Source organism: Camelina sativa, chromosome 5, assembly GCF_030686135.1.
Source record: "Camelina sativa cultivar CO46 ecotype springtype chromosome 5, ASM3068613v1".
Lineage (NCBI taxonomy): Eukaryota > Viridiplantae > Streptophyta > Magnoliopsida > Brassicales > Brassicaceae > Camelina > Camelina sativa.
The window spans coordinates 6,618,563-6,636,974 of record NC_141884.1 but is presented as its reverse complement, the minus strand read 5'-3'; the positions used below and the strand labels follow the sequence as shown (position 1 = coordinate 6,636,974).

The 18,412-nt window shown below is 37.3% G+C and overlaps 4 protein-coding genes across 13 annotated transcripts; 3 read left to right on the top strand and 1 right to left on the bottom strand.

Moving 5' to 3' along the window:
* Positions 1 to 115: 115 nt before the first annotated feature.
* On the top strand, positions 116 to 4,431 carry LOC104785894 (serine/threonine-protein kinase KIPK2). Its single transcript, XM_010511181.3, has 3 exons — positions 116 to 490; positions 1,195 to 3,372; positions 3,468 to 4,431. Exons 2-3 carry the CDS (start codon positions 1,349 to 1,351, stop codon positions 4,330 to 4,332), a joined length of 2,889 nt encoding a protein of 962 aa, XP_010509483.2. The 5' UTR covers positions 116 to 490; positions 1,195 to 1,348; the 3' UTR covers positions 4,333 to 4,431.
* A 499-nt stretch (positions 4,432 to 4,930) lies between these two features.
* LOC104785891 (uncharacterized) lies at positions 4,931 to 5,997 on the top strand. Of its 3 annotated transcripts, XM_010511177.3 has the most exons (4): positions 4,931 to 5,224; positions 5,380 to 5,490; positions 5,588 to 5,668; positions 5,771 to 5,997. In XM_010511177.3, exons 1-4 carry the CDS (start codon positions 5,024 to 5,026, stop codon positions 5,843 to 5,845), a joined length of 468 nt encoding a protein of 155 aa, XP_010509479.1. In that variant the 5' UTR covers positions 4,931 to 5,023; the 3' UTR covers positions 5,846 to 5,997. The 3 variants fall into 3 exon arrangements, with proteins under 3 accessions (XP_010509479.1, XP_087369349.1, XP_087369348.1); XM_087513223.1 differs by having other exon boundaries at positions 4,954 to 5,224; positions 5,380 to 5,668; XM_087513222.1 differs by having other exon boundaries at positions 4,956 to 5,224; positions 5,380 to 5,997.
* On the bottom strand, positions 5,479 to 10,658 carry LOC104785892 (protein GLUTELIN PRECURSOR ACCUMULATION 3). 2 transcript variants are annotated; one of them, XM_010511178.3, is made up of 17 exons: positions 10,506 to 10,658; positions 10,317 to 10,414; positions 9,649 to 9,790; positions 9,524 to 9,552; positions 9,322 to 9,418; positions 9,186 to 9,241; positions 8,992 to 9,099; positions 8,553 to 8,609; positions 8,351 to 8,442; positions 8,132 to 8,216; positions 7,788 to 7,943; positions 7,367 to 7,449; positions 7,095 to 7,268; positions 6,900 to 7,015; positions 6,453 to 6,537; positions 5,993 to 6,094; positions 5,479 to 5,878 (listed from the first exon to the last, which is right to left on the bottom strand). In XM_010511178.3, exons 1-16 carry the CDS (start codon positions 10,565 to 10,567, stop codon positions 6,038 to 6,040), a joined length of 1,497 nt encoding a protein of 498 aa, XP_010509480.2. In that variant the 5' UTR covers positions 10,568 to 10,658; the 3' UTR covers positions 5,479 to 5,878; positions 5,993 to 6,037. The 2 variants fall into 2 exon arrangements, with proteins under 2 accessions (XP_010509480.2, XP_010509481.2); XM_010511179.3 differs by having other exon boundaries at positions 5,479 to 5,777; positions 10,506 to 10,645.
* A 113-nt stretch (positions 10,659 to 10,771) lies between these two features.
* On the top strand, positions 10,772 to 16,255 carry LOC104785893 (BTB/POZ domain-containing protein FBL11-like). Of its 7 annotated transcripts, none has more exons than XM_010511180.3 (19): positions 10,772 to 11,031; positions 11,118 to 11,168; positions 11,285 to 11,405; positions 11,491 to 11,632; positions 11,721 to 11,770; positions 11,953 to 12,041; positions 12,120 to 12,225; positions 12,486 to 12,522; positions 12,610 to 12,761; positions 13,068 to 13,551; positions 13,747 to 14,007; positions 14,090 to 14,235; positions 14,359 to 14,706; positions 14,787 to 15,030; positions 15,120 to 15,175; positions 15,324 to 15,404; positions 15,538 to 15,582; positions 15,666 to 15,734; positions 15,893 to 16,255. In XM_010511180.3, exons 1-19 carry the CDS (start codon positions 10,835 to 10,837, stop codon positions 16,052 to 16,054), a joined length of 2,841 nt encoding a protein of 946 aa, XP_010509482.2. In that variant the 5' UTR covers positions 10,772 to 10,834; the 3' UTR covers positions 16,055 to 16,255. The 7 variants fall into 7 exon arrangements, 2 of the variants coding, with proteins under 2 accessions (XP_010509482.2, XP_087369347.1); XR_015598447.1 differs by having other exon boundaries at positions 10,835 to 11,031; positions 13,747 to 13,854; positions 14,090 to 14,185; XR_015598446.1 differs by having other exon boundaries at positions 10,835 to 11,031; positions 13,747 to 13,854.
* The last annotated feature ends 2,157 nt before the right edge of the window (positions 16,256 to 18,412 follow it).

Genomic DNA, 18,412 nt, shown 5'->3' with positions numbered 1-18,412 from the left:
CAAACACTTGCATCCAAGATTCGCATTTTGCCACATGCCATTACTTATCTTACCTTATCACAGATATTTTTTTAGTACTATACTCTCAACGAAGACCATAGGATCTAAATAATTTATAGAAAAAATACGGTAAAAAAAAAAAGAGATTGATGTGAAATGTAATGAACAAGAAAGAAAGAAACGAACGAATTTGGACGTAAAATTTTCGTATATTTTGACAAAGAGACCCGCAAATATATGCTTTTAGGGGCCTACTGACTTCACATTTCAACTTTATCATTTACACTAAACACCAAAATCCCCGACAAATTTAAAGTTTTTTTTTTTTTTCTTTTTTTCCTCACTCTCTCTCTATCTCTAGTTCTAGCTCTGTGGATTCTCTTCAAAGCTCAGACCTTTAGGCTCTTTAGGGTTCTTCTGGGGAATCTCTATGAGCTCTGGAAATCACACACTCTAGAACCTGTTTTTGCCTCCTAATGTTGTTATTTGGGTACGCCTCTGTTCTCTTGCTTCTGCATTTTTCGATCTTTGTTTTGTTGCTTTTGATGAGATTTGGGGACCATCCTCAGGGTGATTTCAAGTTTCCTTTTTTCTTTTCTTTTCTGCATCTATTGTTTCTGGACACTGAGCTTGTGTATTGTCCAGTGGGAGTAAGCTTTAACTCATTTTGGATTTGATGTGAATCACTTATCATTTTTGTTTATGTTAGCTTCATGAGATCTGGGTCTGGGATCGAGATTGCTAGAAGTTCTTGCTTTGATTTCACATTTGATTTAGTTTGAATTTGCTAATCTCTTGTTGGGTTTGGTTAGTATTTTGCTTATTTTTTTCATTAGCTGAAGTGACTTGAACCTGGCTTATGGTTTTGAACCTTTGATGAGTTTCTTTCTATTAAAAGTTTGGGTTTCCCTACAAAAATGTGTTCTTTTTGTTGATTAAAAGAGTCTATCTGTACTTGTGTAGGGTTCATCATTTGAGTCTATAAGACTTAACTATAATGACTTTTCACTGTTCATATCCTTTTTTAAAATCTGTTGTTTCCCTTTAAAGCTCCTTACTTTGTTGTGTTTGTTCATCATTTCATGCCTCTGTTACATCTTCCTTTCTTCTTCCCTTTACTCCACAGTAATATTGCTCTTTAATTATCCATAAGGCCTGTTTCTCATTAGATACAGGGGATTGTGATTGTTGCAGGGTGTTGTACTCGGATCTTTAGGATGAATCAAGGAAGATGAGTCTCTCACGGTCTTTCCAAAACAAACTCGTGATTTAAGTAGCAACGGTTTCTGAAGTCTTGGAGTGATATCGGCATGAGGAGCTGTCCACTGTTGTAAAGTAAGTTATCGCGATGGGATCATTCGTGGGTGCTTGTGAAATTGTTGAGGAGAAGGATGTGGTCAGGTTGGCCAAACATTCTAGCAGATATTGTATGCCACCTTTAGGATCAAGTAACGATATGGAGCAGCGTCCTGCGTTGAAGTCAGGGTACCAAGGTTCTATGGAGTATGACATTGATCAGCTTTTCCAGTCTATAACTATAAAACCATCACCTCGAAGAATGATGGGCTCTTCTTTCCATCATCTTGAGACGAGCGCAAGTGCTGGTACAAGCAGGTGCACAAGTGCTGGTACGAGCAGGAGCACAAGCCCTTCAAAAAAAGGCGCTACGAAAAAGCCCTTTCCTATGGGAACGCCTCGATCACCAAGAGTTGGCCACTCTGATTCAATATCACTGAAGCAGGCTCTGAGAGATCTTTGCATCTCCAAGGCATCAGAAATGGCTGCCCAGAAACGGTTATCAAAATCTGCAGCTGCATCTCCGAGGGTTTCTGAAGCTGACAGGATAAAGAGTCTTTATAGACAAGTTTTGAATGAATCTGCTGGCAGGTCTGGGATACCTGTGGACAAGGGTAAAAGCTTGGTTGAAATATCTTTGACTCCGGTAGACGATATACCCAGCTCCTCCCAGAGTGTACCTCAGCGGTTTGAGCCTTCTGACTCCATATCTGAACCATCTCAGGCTGAAATACTTCTCCCTTTAAATGGAAACAGATCAGGATTAAAGACAGTGGGATGTCAAATGTCTGAAACTTCGTTAGTGCAGAAATCCAACAATTCTGGATCTTCTTTTAGTTCTGGTAGTGGAGATTATGAGTTACAGATAGAAGAAAATGCTTCATATCCTCCTCATGTTGTTATTGAAGATAGTTTGGTAGAGATAGACAAACATGTTACCTCGCTACCTTCGTGTTCTGGCAGCAAAGTTTATGCTGAAGAGCTAGACAAGAACATCGTATCATCAGCTAGACTGAAAAGTGAGCCAACAGTTTTGATCTCAGAGCTAAAAGGAAAGTTGGGTGATGCACCTAGTTCAGGAACTGAGGACACAAAATTGGTAAGCAAGGTAACAAAAAATATGCCTCGTCCCAAATCGCGGCCGAAAAGGCGGATTTTGGTTAAAAGGAAGTTAAGAATCGCTGTAGCTTCTGCTACGAAAGTGGTCGAGGAAGTTGATACTTCCTTAGCAGAGCCTAGTGCAAGTCAAGTTTTGTGCCAGAAATGCCACTGTGCGGTAAAGAGCACCAGCACTGAAAACCACCTTCCCACAAATACTAATAGCAATGAGAAATGCTCAAACGATTTGATATCTTTCTCAAAAGATGTCAGTATAGAAGCAGATCAAGAATCACTCGCAAGCCCGCGTCTCATTCGCATTGTGAAGTGTAGTAAAGAGCCCAACAAGGATTCTTCTGATTCTTGTGAGGTTAGTGATAGCGGTGAAGCTGTCATTGTCATGAAACAAGAAGTCTCTCCAAGTAATTATAGTGGAAAAGGTGATGCAGATGAACAGGTAAGAGAGAATCCAACTTCCAGCGAAAAGTTTGAATTCTCGTTGAGCTCAAAGAATAGCCTAGGGGATTATAGCAGCAGCACAAGCATGAGTGAGGAGAGCAATCTGAGCAGGTTTAGCTGTGGGAATAAACCTCACATGTCTATGGATGTGAGATGGGAAGCAATTAAGCATGTTAAGTTGCAATACGGCTCTTTAGGACTCAGACATTTCAACCTTTTGAAAAAGCTTGGTTGTGGAGATATCGGAACAGTCTATCTTGCCGAGCTGGTTGGTACAAACTGCCTGTTTGCCATAAAGGTCATGGATAACGAGTTCTTGGCCCGAAGGAAAAAGACACCAAGGGCACAAGCAGAACGGGCAATCCTTAAAATGTTGGACCATCCTTTTCTGCCTACCTTGTATGCGCAATTTACTTCAGATAACTTATCGTGTCTGGTAATGGAGTATTGTCCTGGTGGTGATCTTCATGTCCTGAGGCAGAAACAGCTCAGCAGGTGTTTCTCCGAACCCGCAGCTAGGTAAGGCTACATTTCACATTGTTGTTACGAATTTGTACTTCTTGTTAGCAAATTCAGTGGTAATATACAGTGAAACTGATGATATTTGTTCACAGGTTCTATGTAGCAGAAATCCTCCTTGCGCTGGAGTACTTACACATGCTTGGTGTTATATACCGAGATTTGAAACCAGAGAACATTCTCGTCCGAGAAGATGGTCACATCATGCTTACAGATTTTGACCTCTCACTCAGATGTGCGGTGAACCCGACTCTTCTCAGATCAACTTCCCCACCTGAGAAAGATCCCGCAAGGATGTCGGGTCTATACAACACATCCAATTGCATACAACCTTTATGTATTGAACCATCGTGTCGGGTCCCATGTTTCAGTCCTAGGCTCTTATCAACCCAAGCTAGAAACTCAAAACCAAGAAAAACGAAAAGGCCTGATCTTTTGACCCAGCAGTTCAGGTCATTGCCTCAGCTTGTGGCTGAACCAACCGAAGCAAGATCAAATTCGTTTGTGGGAACGCACGAGTACTTGGCCCCAGAGATCATCAAAGGAGAAGGACATGGTGCTGCAGTAGACTGGTGGACATTCGGAGTGCTTCTCTATGAGCTTTTATATGGGAAGACGCCTTTCAAAGGTTATGACAATGAGGAGACGCTGTCTAATGTTGTATACCAGAGCCTCAAGTTTCCTGACAGCCCTCTCGTGAGCTTCCAGGCAAAGGAGCTGATCAGAAAGCTGCTGGTGAAGGATCCAGAGAGTCGTCTCGGGTCAGTGAAAGGAGCTGCAGAGATTAAAAGACATCCTTTCTTCGAAGGATTGAATTGGGCTCTCATCCGATGTGCCATACCGCCTGAGCTGCCTGATATCTATGACAATGGTGCAACGGAAGCGACTTCTCCTGAGGGGAATAATAGGTATCTTGAATGTAAAGCCATCGGAGATCATCTCGAGTTCGAGTTGTTTTAGACGATAGGAAAGACATTCTAAGCAGACAGGAAACTTTTCTGTTTAAGCTTTTATCTATTCTAAGTCTCATAGGTAAAGTTTTACCTCTATTTTTTCTTATTGGCTTACTATATTGATTAAGAATCTGATTTGAAATCGTAAACAGTAGAGATGAACTGGAAACAATGTTTTCGTTCATTTCATTCAAGTTTCTCGTATGAAGCAGACAAATTCGAATCAACACTAATTCTAAGAATCTTAGTAACTGCATCATTGATTCATTGACATGGCTCAGGAATAAGATGGCATTAATAACATTAACCAACAGGCACATACAGGTTGTATGCAATTGGTTTAGTAATTAATGAAGAAGTTTGTTCAACTTTTGTATGGACTTTTCGTGGAATTGTTTAAAAGTTATAAAATCCCACACAAGTTGGTGAGTATAGTTAGCCCAGTCCCATCCTTTAATGTCCTCAACCAAGTGCCTACTATTCTTTAAGGAATTTAGAGAAGAACCTTTTTCTTTACTTTTCCTTTGGCGGGATTTGCTTTGGTTTGGAATGGTGTCACGGCAAAGCAATCTCCTTTAAGAAGGTTGAAGCAAAAGCAAAAGCCCAAAAAAAGAAAGAAAGCAAACACTGGAAGTGATAAATAGAGTTGAAGTGTTTGGAGGAGACAATATTAACCCGACCAAAGGAACAACAAGAACATGAGTACCAACAACTCAGGAGCTACAACATCGACCAAAATTAAGCTACCGATGGACGAGAACCAAGAAGAAGAGATATGGCGAAAGTTTCAAGCCCGAGAAGAAGAGATTGAGAGGAAGAAGATGGCGGTTAAGGACAAGATTCAACAACGACTTGGGTTTGCAGAGGAAGCCACAAGAAGCTTGACCCAGACATTAGAAGTAAGTCCAACAGCTATTAACATCAATAGAACCAATACTCTTGAACATGAACTATTAACACCAATCGAAAACATACTCTTCAAAAATGCATGAACGCTACTCACTTTCTCTGAAATCATATATCCATATTTAACAACACCAACATTGTCTCAAAGGGGCTAGAAATCATGGGAGATCCAATGAGGAAGGAAGTGGGGATGGTAAGAAAGAAAATCGAGATGGCAAATCGGGATATCAAATCTTTGTCTCAGAGCTGCCAGAAGAAGGTTTCATATAAGTCTTTCTTAACAATCCTGCTTCTTTTTACATCTACAACTCTTTTATGTTCATCAATAGTCACACCAGATGATAAATATATGACAGGAGAAGGAATACAAAGAGGTACTGGAGGCTTTCGAAGAAAAGAACAAAGAAAAAGCTCACCTTGTTTCAATCTTAATGGAGGTAAATCAATCGTACCCTATCACAGATCTGATTCTCTAAGACTTTTAGCTTTAAGGATTGCACTTGTGATACTGATCCTAATCTCGGTGATCTTCTTGGCAGCTACTGGCTGAAAGTGAAAGAGTAAGGGTGAAGAAGCTGGATGAGATCAACAAGACTGTTGGGTCCTTGCGATAATGGAATTTACTTTTTACATGGAAACCTGTTTGCCTGTTTGAGGTTTTGGCATTATGTATGTATTAAAATTCCTTTCTTAAAGTGAGAAAACATGTAAAAGAATGTAATGGAAAAAGGTTTGCCTCAGAGCTTTAAAAAAATTCATACCTAAAGATGATTTTGCTCCTTGTGAGTTTTGTGGCGGGTCCTCAATCAGATTAGAAGGGTTTTGTATTCTTCCAGCAACTTCGGGATATCATTAATCCGCAACTGAGAGTAGCAATCGAATTAGATGTGTCAGAAAGCATGTGGAAATAATGAACCTGATGTGTTTGTTAAGATGCATAAAAGTTGTAAACGAAAAACTAAGGAAGAGATAAGAGTGTAATGCATATAGTCAATGCTGATATGCATCACAGTGGTAACATGACAGTGAAAACTAAGCAAAGTAGAGATAAAGAGTACATATGCGAAAATCAACTTAAAAATAAACAATTAAGGCTCAGAACACGATGTGATGTAAGGTTAGATTCGTATATAAGGGTCACTATGATGATGCAACACATTGATTGATTGGTTTCAAACGTTTCATTAGAGCTAATAACAGGAGAAAATCACACGGTATTACCTCGGACGAACTTTTGATATGATAAAACGTAAAGGTCTTCGTTCCGGGGAGGCCAAAGTCAGTAGATGCTAAGCTGTTCTGTGCTCTGAGACACACCCGCCATGAGAAACAAATATGTGTGATGAAAGGAAGAAGAAAAAACATAATTTCATAGCATGTCATAGTTTTCAGAAGGGGTACAAAACAATACTTTCTAGTTATTGCGAGAATTTCACAACCTTAAAAAATGAATCAGTATCAATAATTTCACTAGATTAACAAGTCTCAAGGGCATATTCAAGAAACAACGATGATATGACACTCCTAAACTCTCATAGGACTTATCTAAATCATTTTACTGTCATGTGGTGATTCCAGGGGAACAACCATCTGAATCGACATACAAAGATAATCTAAGTAAACAAGAACAAAATCCAAAATAATTGGCAAGGATAAGAAAGAACTCACATATGTTTTCGCGTAACCAGTCGCTGATAATCTCGAAGTAAGGAACCAAGCTCTTTTAGTTGTAAAGTTATTGGAGTGGACTCTTTCCAATGCTGCCGAAGTGCTTGAGCTGCCATCTTTTCATTGAGAAGCATTTTAGTACAGGATAAGACAATCATACATCCGTCATCCTGAAAAAGAGAAAGGAAAGATCACCTCAACCATGAAGACCCGATCATCAACTACATCTCCCTCGATTAATCTTGATCCTAATTCAACAAACTCTTGATCTTCTGACTCCTCGGGAATTTGAAAACGCAGCCCTGATGAAACAGATATTCCCATTTTCTTTTGTAAATCAACAATACTGAATCCCTCTTGTCCCCTTTCCTGTAGTGATCAGACTCTCAATTGTTTAAACAAGTTGAAAAGCTAATTTCTGCATTGGCAAGAAACACATAAGATGATATGTAGGTACTCCAATTTACCTTATCCAATTCTCTCTCTGACTCCTTGATTTCAGGAGGATTTTTAACTTGAGGTACAGATGACCTATTCGCTATCGGATCATCTGACAAAAGCAAAAAAGAATAGGGTGAAGTTGTGCTGAAAACGTAGAAGTTTTGAATTAGGCCTTATTTAACACAATAAGAACATTTTCAGAGTTTTAGTGAACTCTAACTTCATAACTTCCAAAAAAAACTTTGATAAATAAAAAAGAGGATGCTAGAAACTGATATGGATCTAATTGCCTATTTATGACCAACACCATGATTGGTTCGTCTAGCGATACTATTTCAATATATAAAATCTATCCAAAGATAATATTGATGATCCGTGTAAACAGAATGATAACTAAGGAGGCAAACTTTAAGAGGTAAAACATCAGTACAAATAAGAATAAAATACCTTCAGGCACCAACCACCAGAGATCGCCGAAGGTCAATTTTCCATCAAAACCACCAATTAGAAGATGACGAGCCCCAATACAAGTCATGGTATGGTAAGCTCGAGGGGGAGGAGGCTCATCATTGCTTATTGGTAAGCGCTTCCACTGAGCGGTTACTGGAATGTGAAAATAAAACTTTAGCAGAAACAATAACAAAGCATATAAAAACTGCACAGAAGAAAAATTATAAAATACATCACAGTTAATCATCTTAGTAGATTTTACTATTGTGAAAAATTCAGGTCGACTTTAGGTGGCGTTGAGAAATTTCCGTGATTAATGGGACGAGTGAGCTACAATCTACCTCTGTCCAAAATTATAGTGTCATTATAATAGACATCATAACGACTCAGCCATCCACCAGTTCCATGTCCTCCAAATAACAGAAGCTGCATAAACGAAATTAATGATGTGAGTGATGTAGGTCACGAACGCATCCATCCCAATACCAAAAAGAAAAATGATTAACATCTTGATTACAGACATAGATAACAAGGAGCATATATGAGCTGAAAAGACATACATAATGCCCTCCAGATGTAACTGTATGGCCACATCGAGATGATGGTGCTTGACCAGGAAGCTTGAGTTGGGTCCATCCAGGGGTTTCACGCTCTTTCTTCCACAACAAAGGTTAACCAAAATATGATCAACAAACAGAAAGTAAGACAAACTAAGAGATAGCCTACTAGATTCAATGAATATTTAAGAAATCACGGATGAACCTTCATCTATCAGACCCTTCAAAGCCCACAAATCACCCATGATTGGGCCACCACCTCCTGCCAAAGATAACCAATTAACCATATCACACACCATACTTTCAGTTTTCTTTTTATCGACTCTAGCGAAACAGACTGTGATCATGACCTATCCTTTAGGGTTGGAAGAGAGTTTCTACAATACATATACCAGATCAAACACATCAAAATCCTTTAACATTGTTTGAAGAATGAAAGGCGGAATAGCAAATTAACATTTGGATTTATATCTTTCAGGATTCTGCTTCTTGAGCAATCACACTTATCAGTTTTGGTGTTCAGTAGAATAAAGGGGGCGACACTTGAGTAACAATATACCAAACATCTCAAGACAATTAAGGACTGGATCAAAGTGTATTTAGAAGCCAACAGAGAGAATCTACAAAGTTTTGGTGTAGTCTACCTCGGCCGCCGAAAACAAGTAACCGTTTCTCAACCATGGTGGCCGTATGGCCACATCTAGGAGGTGGCAATGAACCCGAAACCGAAAGCTCCATCCATTCAAGGGACACTGACGATACCAAGAAAGTAAGCATTGTCAGCAAATAATAGAGTTTATTGCAAAACGAAAACTAGAAGAGAGAAATTAAGATTTACTTGTATCCATAACATATACATCTGACAACCACTTTTTGCCATCCCAGCCGCCACACCTGCCGACGATCTAAGATTTAGCTACATGCAGCAAGATTAAAAATATACCTAATGATGATGTCTAAAGTTTGATACTTACAAAACAATTTTCTGGTTCCCAATAGCAGCAGCGGCAGCAAAATCACGAGGTGTAGGTAAGTCGCCAAAGCTAGTCAGCTCAGACCACTGCCATATATCTGCAGCAAATGTTAGCAGCCATCATGAATAAGAATATCATAGAAGTGTCAAAGCATAGTACTAAAAATCCCTAGGCAGGTCTCACACAACATTTACATACATACCTGTATCTAGAACCCAAAAGTCTCCCAACCTGAATTTGATTTATAGAAAACAAGCAATTTAAGGTCAGTGAAAAACAGAATGTAAAGCCGCTATAACTTAAAAAAATATACCATTGTGTGAGTACCTCTTGCCACCAGAACGTCCACCAAAGATGAACATATGGCAATCAATAGTGATGGCAACATGAAATGCACGCGGTGTAGGACCGACTTGTCCTTCTTCAGACTCGCTGCCAGTACATTCTGGCTCAAACCAAAGTTTGTTCTCTAGTCGACAGGATAAAGAACAAAACAATCATAAGAACAACCAATCTTAACATGATCAATGACGCTAATGGGAAAACCATACACTGACATATATAAAAGTATAACCAACTACACTCAAAGACCATAAAGAAACCAATTTCACTGATACTCAAAAAAAGAGAACAAGAATATGAAGGTACTAAACAAAACAAGCACAACCGGTAAGACAGTATCTATCTTTTTCTATCTACAACACCTAATCGAAGTATCTCATGTGAAGTTTTTAGCTTTCTATGTTTTGATAATTCTTAAGTGATAAAAACCATCTTTGATGAAGCAGCACCCCAACCAAGCTAAACACTCGATAAACTACAAGAAAACACTACTCATCACAAGTAAAGCAATCAAAGACAATAACTCATAATAATAATTTTTAAAAAAGCATCTTCCTTTGAGAATAATGAGAGTAAGTAAGCTAAGTTTTCTAAAAAAAACAGAATCAGTCGAGAAAACCAAAAATAAAGGGATCAGAGAATGATGATAATACCAATATCATAAACAATTATGTCATTGAGAAATTTCTTATCAACGAGACCTCCGAACACCACCACCATGGACTTCCCGACATTGACAGCTGTATGCCCACTGATACGAACACCAACAAAATCAGCTGAATTTTAAATCGAGGGCACGACTAAGTAGCTTAGAGAAGAAACAAGATTTTAAAAAATCTCACCTCCGCGGCTGTGGAGGAGTTCCACTGAAATCGGAAGAAGAAGCTTGAACCCAGTGATGCATAATTGAGCCGATGATAACGAAACCTCACGGATCAATCAACAACGTATGAATATCGATTCAAGCGTAGTCGAATTATTTGCAGATCGATCGTAAGAACTATAAAGGACTCTTCTTTGGTTCCGGTTTACTTGAGGATGGTTCGGTTTATTCCGGTAATTAAAAATTTAGGAAGATTTATTTGTTTAGGTTTAAAAGCAGAGAGGAGTTTTGAGTTTTTAATAATTCACAGATTCTATCATCTTTGTGTTTGTTGCAGAGAAGAGAACAATGGCACTAATAAGCTCACTCGACGAATTCGTAATCCTCGTTGTGAAGAAGGATCATTGTCTTCAACATGAACAAGACGCGTCTTCTTCTTCTTCTCCGAGTCAAGTGATTTCAATCTCAGCTTCTGAAATTGCATCTTGGGATTTGTTGGAGATACTCGCTTGCGGAAGTGTTAAAATTCGAGTTCATCGAACTAGGCAAGTGATCATATACTACTTCCTCATCCCCCAATTTGCGTTGGTTAGGTTTTATTTATTGATTCTTGCTTCGTTTTCTAATGTAGGCTCATTGAGGAATCCACGTATTTCCACGGCCTTCTAAGCGGAAGCTTCAGGTATATATATATATATATGTATCTGCTTGGTTTTACTTTGGTGTCTGTATTAGTTTTCAATCAAGAGATGATTGAAATTGATTGAAATTGATTAAAATTTGGATTTTGTGTAACAGTGAATCAGGCCTCGATCATATCTCTGTTGAATGGAACCTAGAGACTTTTTTGAACCTTCTCATGTGTTTGTATGGTTACGCCATAGATGTTACATCCACTAGTTTCTTACCTCTATTTGAGGTTAGCTTTTTTTTTTTGTATCAATCATCTCCTCTCATTGATCTTAACATGCTTAATTATTGAAACTCTGAGTGGCGAAATATAGGCTGCACTCTATTTTGGGGTGGAGAAGCTTCTCACTATATGTAGAAGCTGGATTTCAGTGTTGGCATCATCGAATGATCCTGCATCACCTAAACTAGATTTGTCTGACCTTATTCAGATGTGGAGTTTTGGTCTTGAGCATGGTTAGAATAATCTTGCGAGAAATCTCTTATAGTTTATTAAATTAGTTTAATTTTTATATATCATGATTCTTTTGGTGATGCTTTACAGCTGGAGATTTTTTGCCAGATCTCTGTGCGGCTTATCTTGCAAAGAATTTCGTATGTACCACTCACTCTTCCCATCTATCCTTGTAGCTATTGGGTACGCTTGTGTACTCTTTTTCAATGATATGTAGGATGTATGATAGAATATGATGACCTTATTTTCTAAAAGATCTTAACTTCTTCCAGTTTGGTAGTCTTGGTAAGCTAATAACAGATCTTCCTTATGTCTTCTGTAGATGTTGATAAAATCTGATGAGTATTTTGGAAGTGTTCCGTATGAGTTGTTGATCTGTTGCATTAAACATCCTCACCTGACTGTACACAGGTATGTTTGTGCCTATTGTCTATCTTATCATCAGTGTGAACATACCTAAGATTCTCACCTTTGACTAAACTCTGACAGTGAGATGCATCTTGCTGATGCACTTCTTGTTTGGCTTGATGCCGACAGAAGAATGTCTGGCTTTTCGGAGAGTAGGCAGGATAACACAATCAACTTGATGGAACAGGTAACGTTTTGAAGGTCTGTCACCTATGCAGATATAGATTTAACAATGTGATGAGGTTAAAAATTGGTGTAACTCATGTGCTGTAAATTATCAACCTTGTTAGGGATTTTTCTTTTTAAGTACTTTAGGACAAATTGGAATATTAATAATTTTTCTTTGGATTTTTTATTTTATTTTGCGCATTCTATATATATGTTTAGCTCTATTGAACTATGGTTCTCACTTTAGTTTTTCGTGTTTGTTGGTAAATTATATTGTAGGTCCGTTTTAGTCTCTTACCACTGTGGTTTATTGCAGGTAATGTTATGAAAGATGTGTGTGATATTTCTCCAACTTGAGGATGTAGCAGAAATTCATTTAGTTTAGTTTGTTTCCATATTTCAGGAAGAAGCAAGTCTCATGGTTTCTCAAAGTTTGTTGATCAAAGCTTGGAATTGGTGACTAAACTAATAAAAATCCCATCCACATACTTAGTCGATAGTCTAACAGATGGCCCTCCTGCTGATCTTAGACTTCGCCTGACTAAATACACTGAGGTATCTACACTTGAATGAATTTTCTTCCTTGATTTGAGCTATATATGTAGTTGTGTCAGGAATTGTATTTCACGTTTTGCTAGAATTAGTATTTGTGTTGGGCGACTTATAAAGTTCACTTATGTACAGGGTTATAATTAAAAGCTTTTCTAAAGTATCCAACTTTTTCATTACGAAGACACATAAATCCAAGTTCTGTCTTCATTTATTTAGACATTGAATGTCTTTGACTCAATCTGATGAATAGCTGAGTCCTTGAAAGCTTTATGTTGTCCTTTCTAATTACGCCTTTGTTCCCTCATTCAGATATTGGACCTCTCAGGATGCCGGCAGTTAAACGAAGCCAGTCTGCTACTGTCAGTACTTCCTAACTCGTATTTCTCAAATCTCAGGTGGAGAAAGAGTTTGAAAAGTTTCCTAAAGAATCCTGAAGACGATGAAAGCAATCGAGAAAATCTATCTTATGGAACTTTACCAATTTTGTCTTTCGAATCGCTGAAAGAGATTGATATTTCCAAGTGTCAGAGGCTTAACTATAAATTTGTGATCAAGTGCTTCTCTAAGTCATTCCCATCATTAAAAAAACTGAGAGCTGCTTATCTCTTAAACATCAAGGTGTCCACAGTGCTTGAACTTCTCCAGAATTTTCGCCAACTCACTGAAGTTGATTTAACAGTTGATATCGCTCCTATAATACCGGTTCAAGCATCGTTGTTTTACTCTGGCCGAGGTCATTGTTCGCTCTCTAATATCACAAGACTAACGCTGGAGGGTAGAAGTGATATATGTGGTTAGTCTTTTTGTTTGTTTTTGGCTACTTTCTTACACTCCCAATTGTTTGATCTACCGTATCAATCAGCGGATTCCAAATATGCTATACTTTCACAATCCAGATCCCAACTATTTTTCTTGTTGCTTCTAACAAACTTAAAGGTAGCTAACTGTATGTGTTCGTAGCTGATGTGTCCATTTTGCATTGCAACAGATATGGGTCTACAGAGCATCTCTAGACTATGTGTTTCGTTATGTTACCTGAACATAAAAGGGTGTGCACTACTCTCAGATGCATGTATAGCATATGTTATACAGAGGTGTAAGTATTTATGCTCTCTCATAGTTTGCTATACCTCTTTTTCGGAGAATTCGATTTTGGCACTATGCGCTAGTATTTCTATGACCAATGAGCATATGGATTCAAATTCATTAGCATCCAAGCTTCAGATGTTGCACATGACTAAATGCGAGGGTGTGTATTTTTTTTCCATTTCAGTCTCTCTTTAATGTAAAAGATCATGGGCTCTTATATAATTTTAGTGTTACATTTTCAGGAATTAGTGAGACATCGCTTTTTAACTTGATAAGTCAGACACAGAAAATGAAGAGTCTTTGCTTAAGGGATACAAAAGTTTCAGACAGTGTACTATGTGAGTTCCCTGGGTCTTCCTTGGAAGCACTTGATATTTCAAATACCACGGTCAGTCGTTCATTCACTAGTATGGCATATCTTACTTCCACAGGACTTAGCCACATTCAAGTGATACTCTGATTCAGTAATCCATAATGCGTCAGCCCCTCTAACGCGTGGTGGTTTTTACAGATATCTCGGGTGGCTCTTGCTCGTGTACTTAGCAGAAATCCTAATCTAAAAAGCCTCAAAGCCAGGGGATGTAAAAATCTACTTGAGTTACAGGTTGACGGGAGAACTGACTATTCCTCTCCGTTATTTTCTGCTCAAGAGGTGTTTAAAATTTTAAGCAAGGGAAGTGGATTGGAGGAGCTTGAGATTGGTTGGGGGTTTTCTTACTTCTCTCTTGAGTCTTTGAGACCTGCAGTTTCGTTCCTACGAGCTATAAGTGTGGGTTTAGGTGCTTCCTTAGGTGAAGATGCTTTAAAGCTTCTTCCTTCAGCTTGTCCTTTGCTAGAGACCATCGTCCTCTATTTTCAGGTAGTTCTGATTCTTTGAATTTTGAAGTGTGTTATTGAAAGATAGTAGGTCTCTTATTTAACTAATTTTTGGTTTGACAGGAAATATCTGATTCTGCCTTGGCAAGTATCCTGACATCACTGAAGCACCTGCAAGAGTTAGCTTTGTCCTATTGTTTCGGTGACATATCCATTCAAAGTTTCAAGTTCTCTATGCCGAACCTGAGAAAACTAAGGCTTGAGAGGGTAACTCGTCGGATGACTAATGATGATTTATTTGTTCTCACACAAAGCTGTCCGAACTTGACCGAACTTTCACTAGTAGGATGTTTACACTTAAATTCAGGTACAAACTATATTTTTCTAGGGAACCAAGTCATCTAACCTCATAATCATGTGCTATTTCTTAATTTTGTTTTGATATTTATCTCTCAGATTGTCAACCTATCATCTCAGCTGGATGGCCGGGAATGATTACTCTTCATCTAGAGGTTTGTTTGGACCCTTTAGCTTATTAGTAATCTCTTACTAATCCTTAAGATTGTCTTTCATCTTAAGGTATCATGATGTACCAAACGGAAACTTTTAGAAGAACAGTAACTCACTTTTATAACTACGTTAACCATGTTTGGGTGGTAGGAATGTGGAAGTATAACAGAGAATGGTGTTACTTCTCTCTATGGTTGCATTGCTCTCGAAGACCTTTTGCTTCGGCACAACGTGAGTTCTCTTTTATATATCCATTCTCTTTCGTACTATGTCACATCTCCCTCAGCTAGAACTAGAAAATCTCTTTGATATGTCAAGCATTATCAACAGTTTCCATATTCCTGTTTTCTTTTTCTGTTTTAAGGGCTCTGGAATACAGAAAAGCTTCCTTCTTGATGCTACTTTGAAGGTAAATTTCGGGCACTCTCCATACCTTAACTTATTATATGATAGGAGATCTTTTTGATTTATTTTTAGCTTAACAACGAGCAGTTTCCAATGCTTCGGCTGGCATCTCTGGACATGTGTGATGCAAAGGAAAGCGGCTTCGATGTCCCAGAGGTAAGTAATGACAGAGAACACCTAAGCAAGTTTTACACAGTAGATAGAGAACACCATATGTTATACTACCTTCTTTGTAGCTTAAAAGCAAATATTCACATGCGGCAAGATTAAGATACTTTTTGGTCATAATCGTCAATAATTTTTTGGAGTGGCAGGAGAAAGAAGGAAGTCAATTCTTAAGCATTGTGAAGATCAGTAGATGCAAGTCTGAGAGATGCGCGTTGGGAAGAGTCTTGGCTCCTGTGCATAGAGAGACGCTGGTTATGCTATGGAATGGCCAAAACTACACTAAAACGCTTATCAAACAAAGACTTTGATTACCCCACTCTATTACACTACACTTTATTATGTGTGTTTTTAGTTGGTTTAGATTTTATTGATGTAGCTGAAAGATTTTTGTTTCGAATTCACTTTCGGTGTAGTTGTAGATTAAATTTCATGCAACTTGACCATCCTGTCTTAAATGTGGTTGATCGCACATAAAACGTGTTAATAATAGTGAATACTTAAAAAACAAACGAAAATTATATATTTCGAAAAGTAGGTTTGTTTTTATTGATGCTCGGATGCTCCCATTCAAGTAGATGGTGAGAGATTAATTTATAATGCTGATTACAAAATCACTAAAGAAATTGGTTATTACATTGTTAAGTTTTTAGTAAAAACTTTTTACAACTATTTAGGCTATGAGATACTATATTAAACGATCCCGGGAGTTGACTATTTATTTAGATTTTGTGCTGATTTCATAAGATGTTTGACAAAAACGAAGAAAAAGTCAACTTAGCAGTTCTTAATTTGTTATCAACTTATCAACCTAGGTTTTTATTTAAAATATAAGATTTTAATTAATAATTAAATTTAATATTGACCCCAAAAAAAAAATGGCCATTAGAATGTGATTTTACCGTACGAAGGTTTCGGGGGTAAATAAAGCAGTCATACATCGAAGTATTAATTAACGTTGAAGTCAATTTTATATAGTTGGCCGTTGGGGACAAATTGAAATTAATATCTTATGTGGACAGCTTTTTTATTGGGATCTTCTCGTAATACTTGCCATTTTTGTGGACATCTTTCGTTTAGTTAAGGATCCATTTTAATACTTAAGAACTATATTATGATGGATCTGATCATAGTGTTTCAAGGATAACGTAATCGACATCTGTTTTATTATTGGGGTGGGAAATTATGTTATATATTGTTATTCTTGTACGTACATGTATAACGTGCAGTGAAAGTTTTGAGTTTTTGCCAGGTCAAAATATGATGAAATGTGAACTGTTTTAACGTATGATCAAGTCATGTAAACCGTCCATATATATAAAAATCATAAACTAACGACGCTCTCTGCTCATTTATTAGGAAATGGAAACGAATAAACACTATGAATACAAATATAATAATTAAAAAATTCGTCATAGGTGACACCATAGATTACGTGTGCATGTGTTGTTTAAATTAAACGAGATAAATAATATAAATGGTTCATTAATTCCATAACGAAGGATCGGATAATTATACTAATAATATAATTATAAACACAGAAGATAATATCGTGTTGGTGTAGTTTCAATTCAACTAAATTCCTTTTGTATTATTTTATAGCTTTGTTGTTGTAGTCTTTCATATGGATCTTTTGAGCGTCTAGTCTAAGTATATATATCTCTAACTCTAGAATGGGTATCACTGAACCAGTAGTTTTATATCAATTGTACAGTCTACAAGAACGTCACTAATTTTTGCCATTGTTTGGAATAAATTAAAAGGAGTAATTTGTAATGTGTTCTTTTCACGATCCAAAACTTGATCAACGAGTAATGAGTTTGTGAATTTTTGTATAAAAACTTGACCACAGTTGAAAAAAGGAATCAGCCAATGCCAATCTGTTCCTCACATGGCTACTATTCTGCAAATTTTGTAAAACAAATAATTAAACATTTTGGGAATTCTCTCTAAATCTTAAAAAGATTTGAATTTGACTATTATTATAATTAATGATTGTGGTTATGATGATGCCACACATCATTATTATTGTATTAATGGAATGCATGGGGAATTGCCAAACTTGAAGACCTTTGTCATGTGATGAAAATCCCTTACTTCGTGGGCTGCTTTTATCTCTTCCGTTTTTTTTTTTTTTTTTGACCGTCCGATCTTCTCATCCAAACATGTGTAGTCACGTTCATTGCTTATCTAACAATCCATCTATTTATGTATATATATCCTGATCGCCCTATCCCTTACCCCTGTGAATGCTTTTACTCAAAATTGTCTTGTAATTTATTTCTATTAAAAATTGTCTTATACTAGTGTATAAATGGGTCTCTCTACTGTTAAGAGTTTATCATTGTATTGTTTTTACATGAAGTTCTAACTTCAAACCAAAAAGTTATAAATCGTTCCAAATAATTGCACACAAAAACAAAAAAAAAAGTTCAAATCTATCGAATATAATATATGGATTCCCTTCAAAGTTTGAAATCTCCAAAGATATGATGTGTCCCAGTTTAGTGCATTGTATTTGAAATTACACATTATATCTGTGAACTGTGATCAAAAAGTTCCCTAGGGAGTCTCCCAGTCTCATATGTCCTCCTCTGGTCTCTTATCATTGTATTTGACCATTGGTAAGTTACAACTTGTAACGAATCAAAATATAATATTTTTATTTA

Coding starts and splice junctions, on each gene's coding strand:
- LOC104785892 (XM_010511178.3), bottom strand. CDS start 10,567: ATGCATCACTGGGTTCAAGCTTCTTCTTCCGATTTCAGTGGAACTCCT. Junction 10,415..10,505: donor ACTCCTCCACAGCCGCGGAG/GTGAGATTTTTT, acceptor TGTTCGTATCAG/TGGGCATACAGCTGTCAATG. Junction 8,443..8,552: donor GAAGGGTCTGATAGATGAAG/GTTCATCCGTGA, acceptor TGTGGAAGAAAG/AGCGTGAAACCCCTGGATGG.
- LOC104785893 (XM_010511180.3), top strand. CDS start 10,835: ATGGCACTAATAAGCTCACTCGACGAATTCGTAATCCTCGTTGTGAAG. Junction 12,226..12,485: donor CAATCAACTTGATGGAACAG/GTAACGTTTTGA, acceptor ATTATATTGTAG/GTCCGTTTTAGTCTCTTACC. Junction 12,762..13,067: donor GCCTGACTAAATACACTGAG/GTATCTACACTT, acceptor TCCCTCATTCAG/ATATTGGACCTCTCAGGATG.
- LOC104785891 (XM_087513222.1), top strand. CDS start 5,024: ATGAGTACCAACAACTCAGGAGCTACAACATCGACCAAAATTAAGCTA. Junction 5,225..5,379: donor GCTTGACCCAGACATTAGAA/GTAAGTCCAACA, acceptor ATTGTCTCAAAG/GGGCTAGAAATCATGGGAGA.
- LOC104785894 (XM_010511181.3), top strand. CDS start 1,349: ATGGGATCATTCGTGGGTGCTTGTGAAATTGTTGAGGAGAAGGATGTG. Junction 3,373..3,467: donor TTCTCCGAACCCGCAGCTAG/GTAAGGCTACAT, acceptor ATTTGTTCACAG/GTTCTATGTAGCAGAAATCC.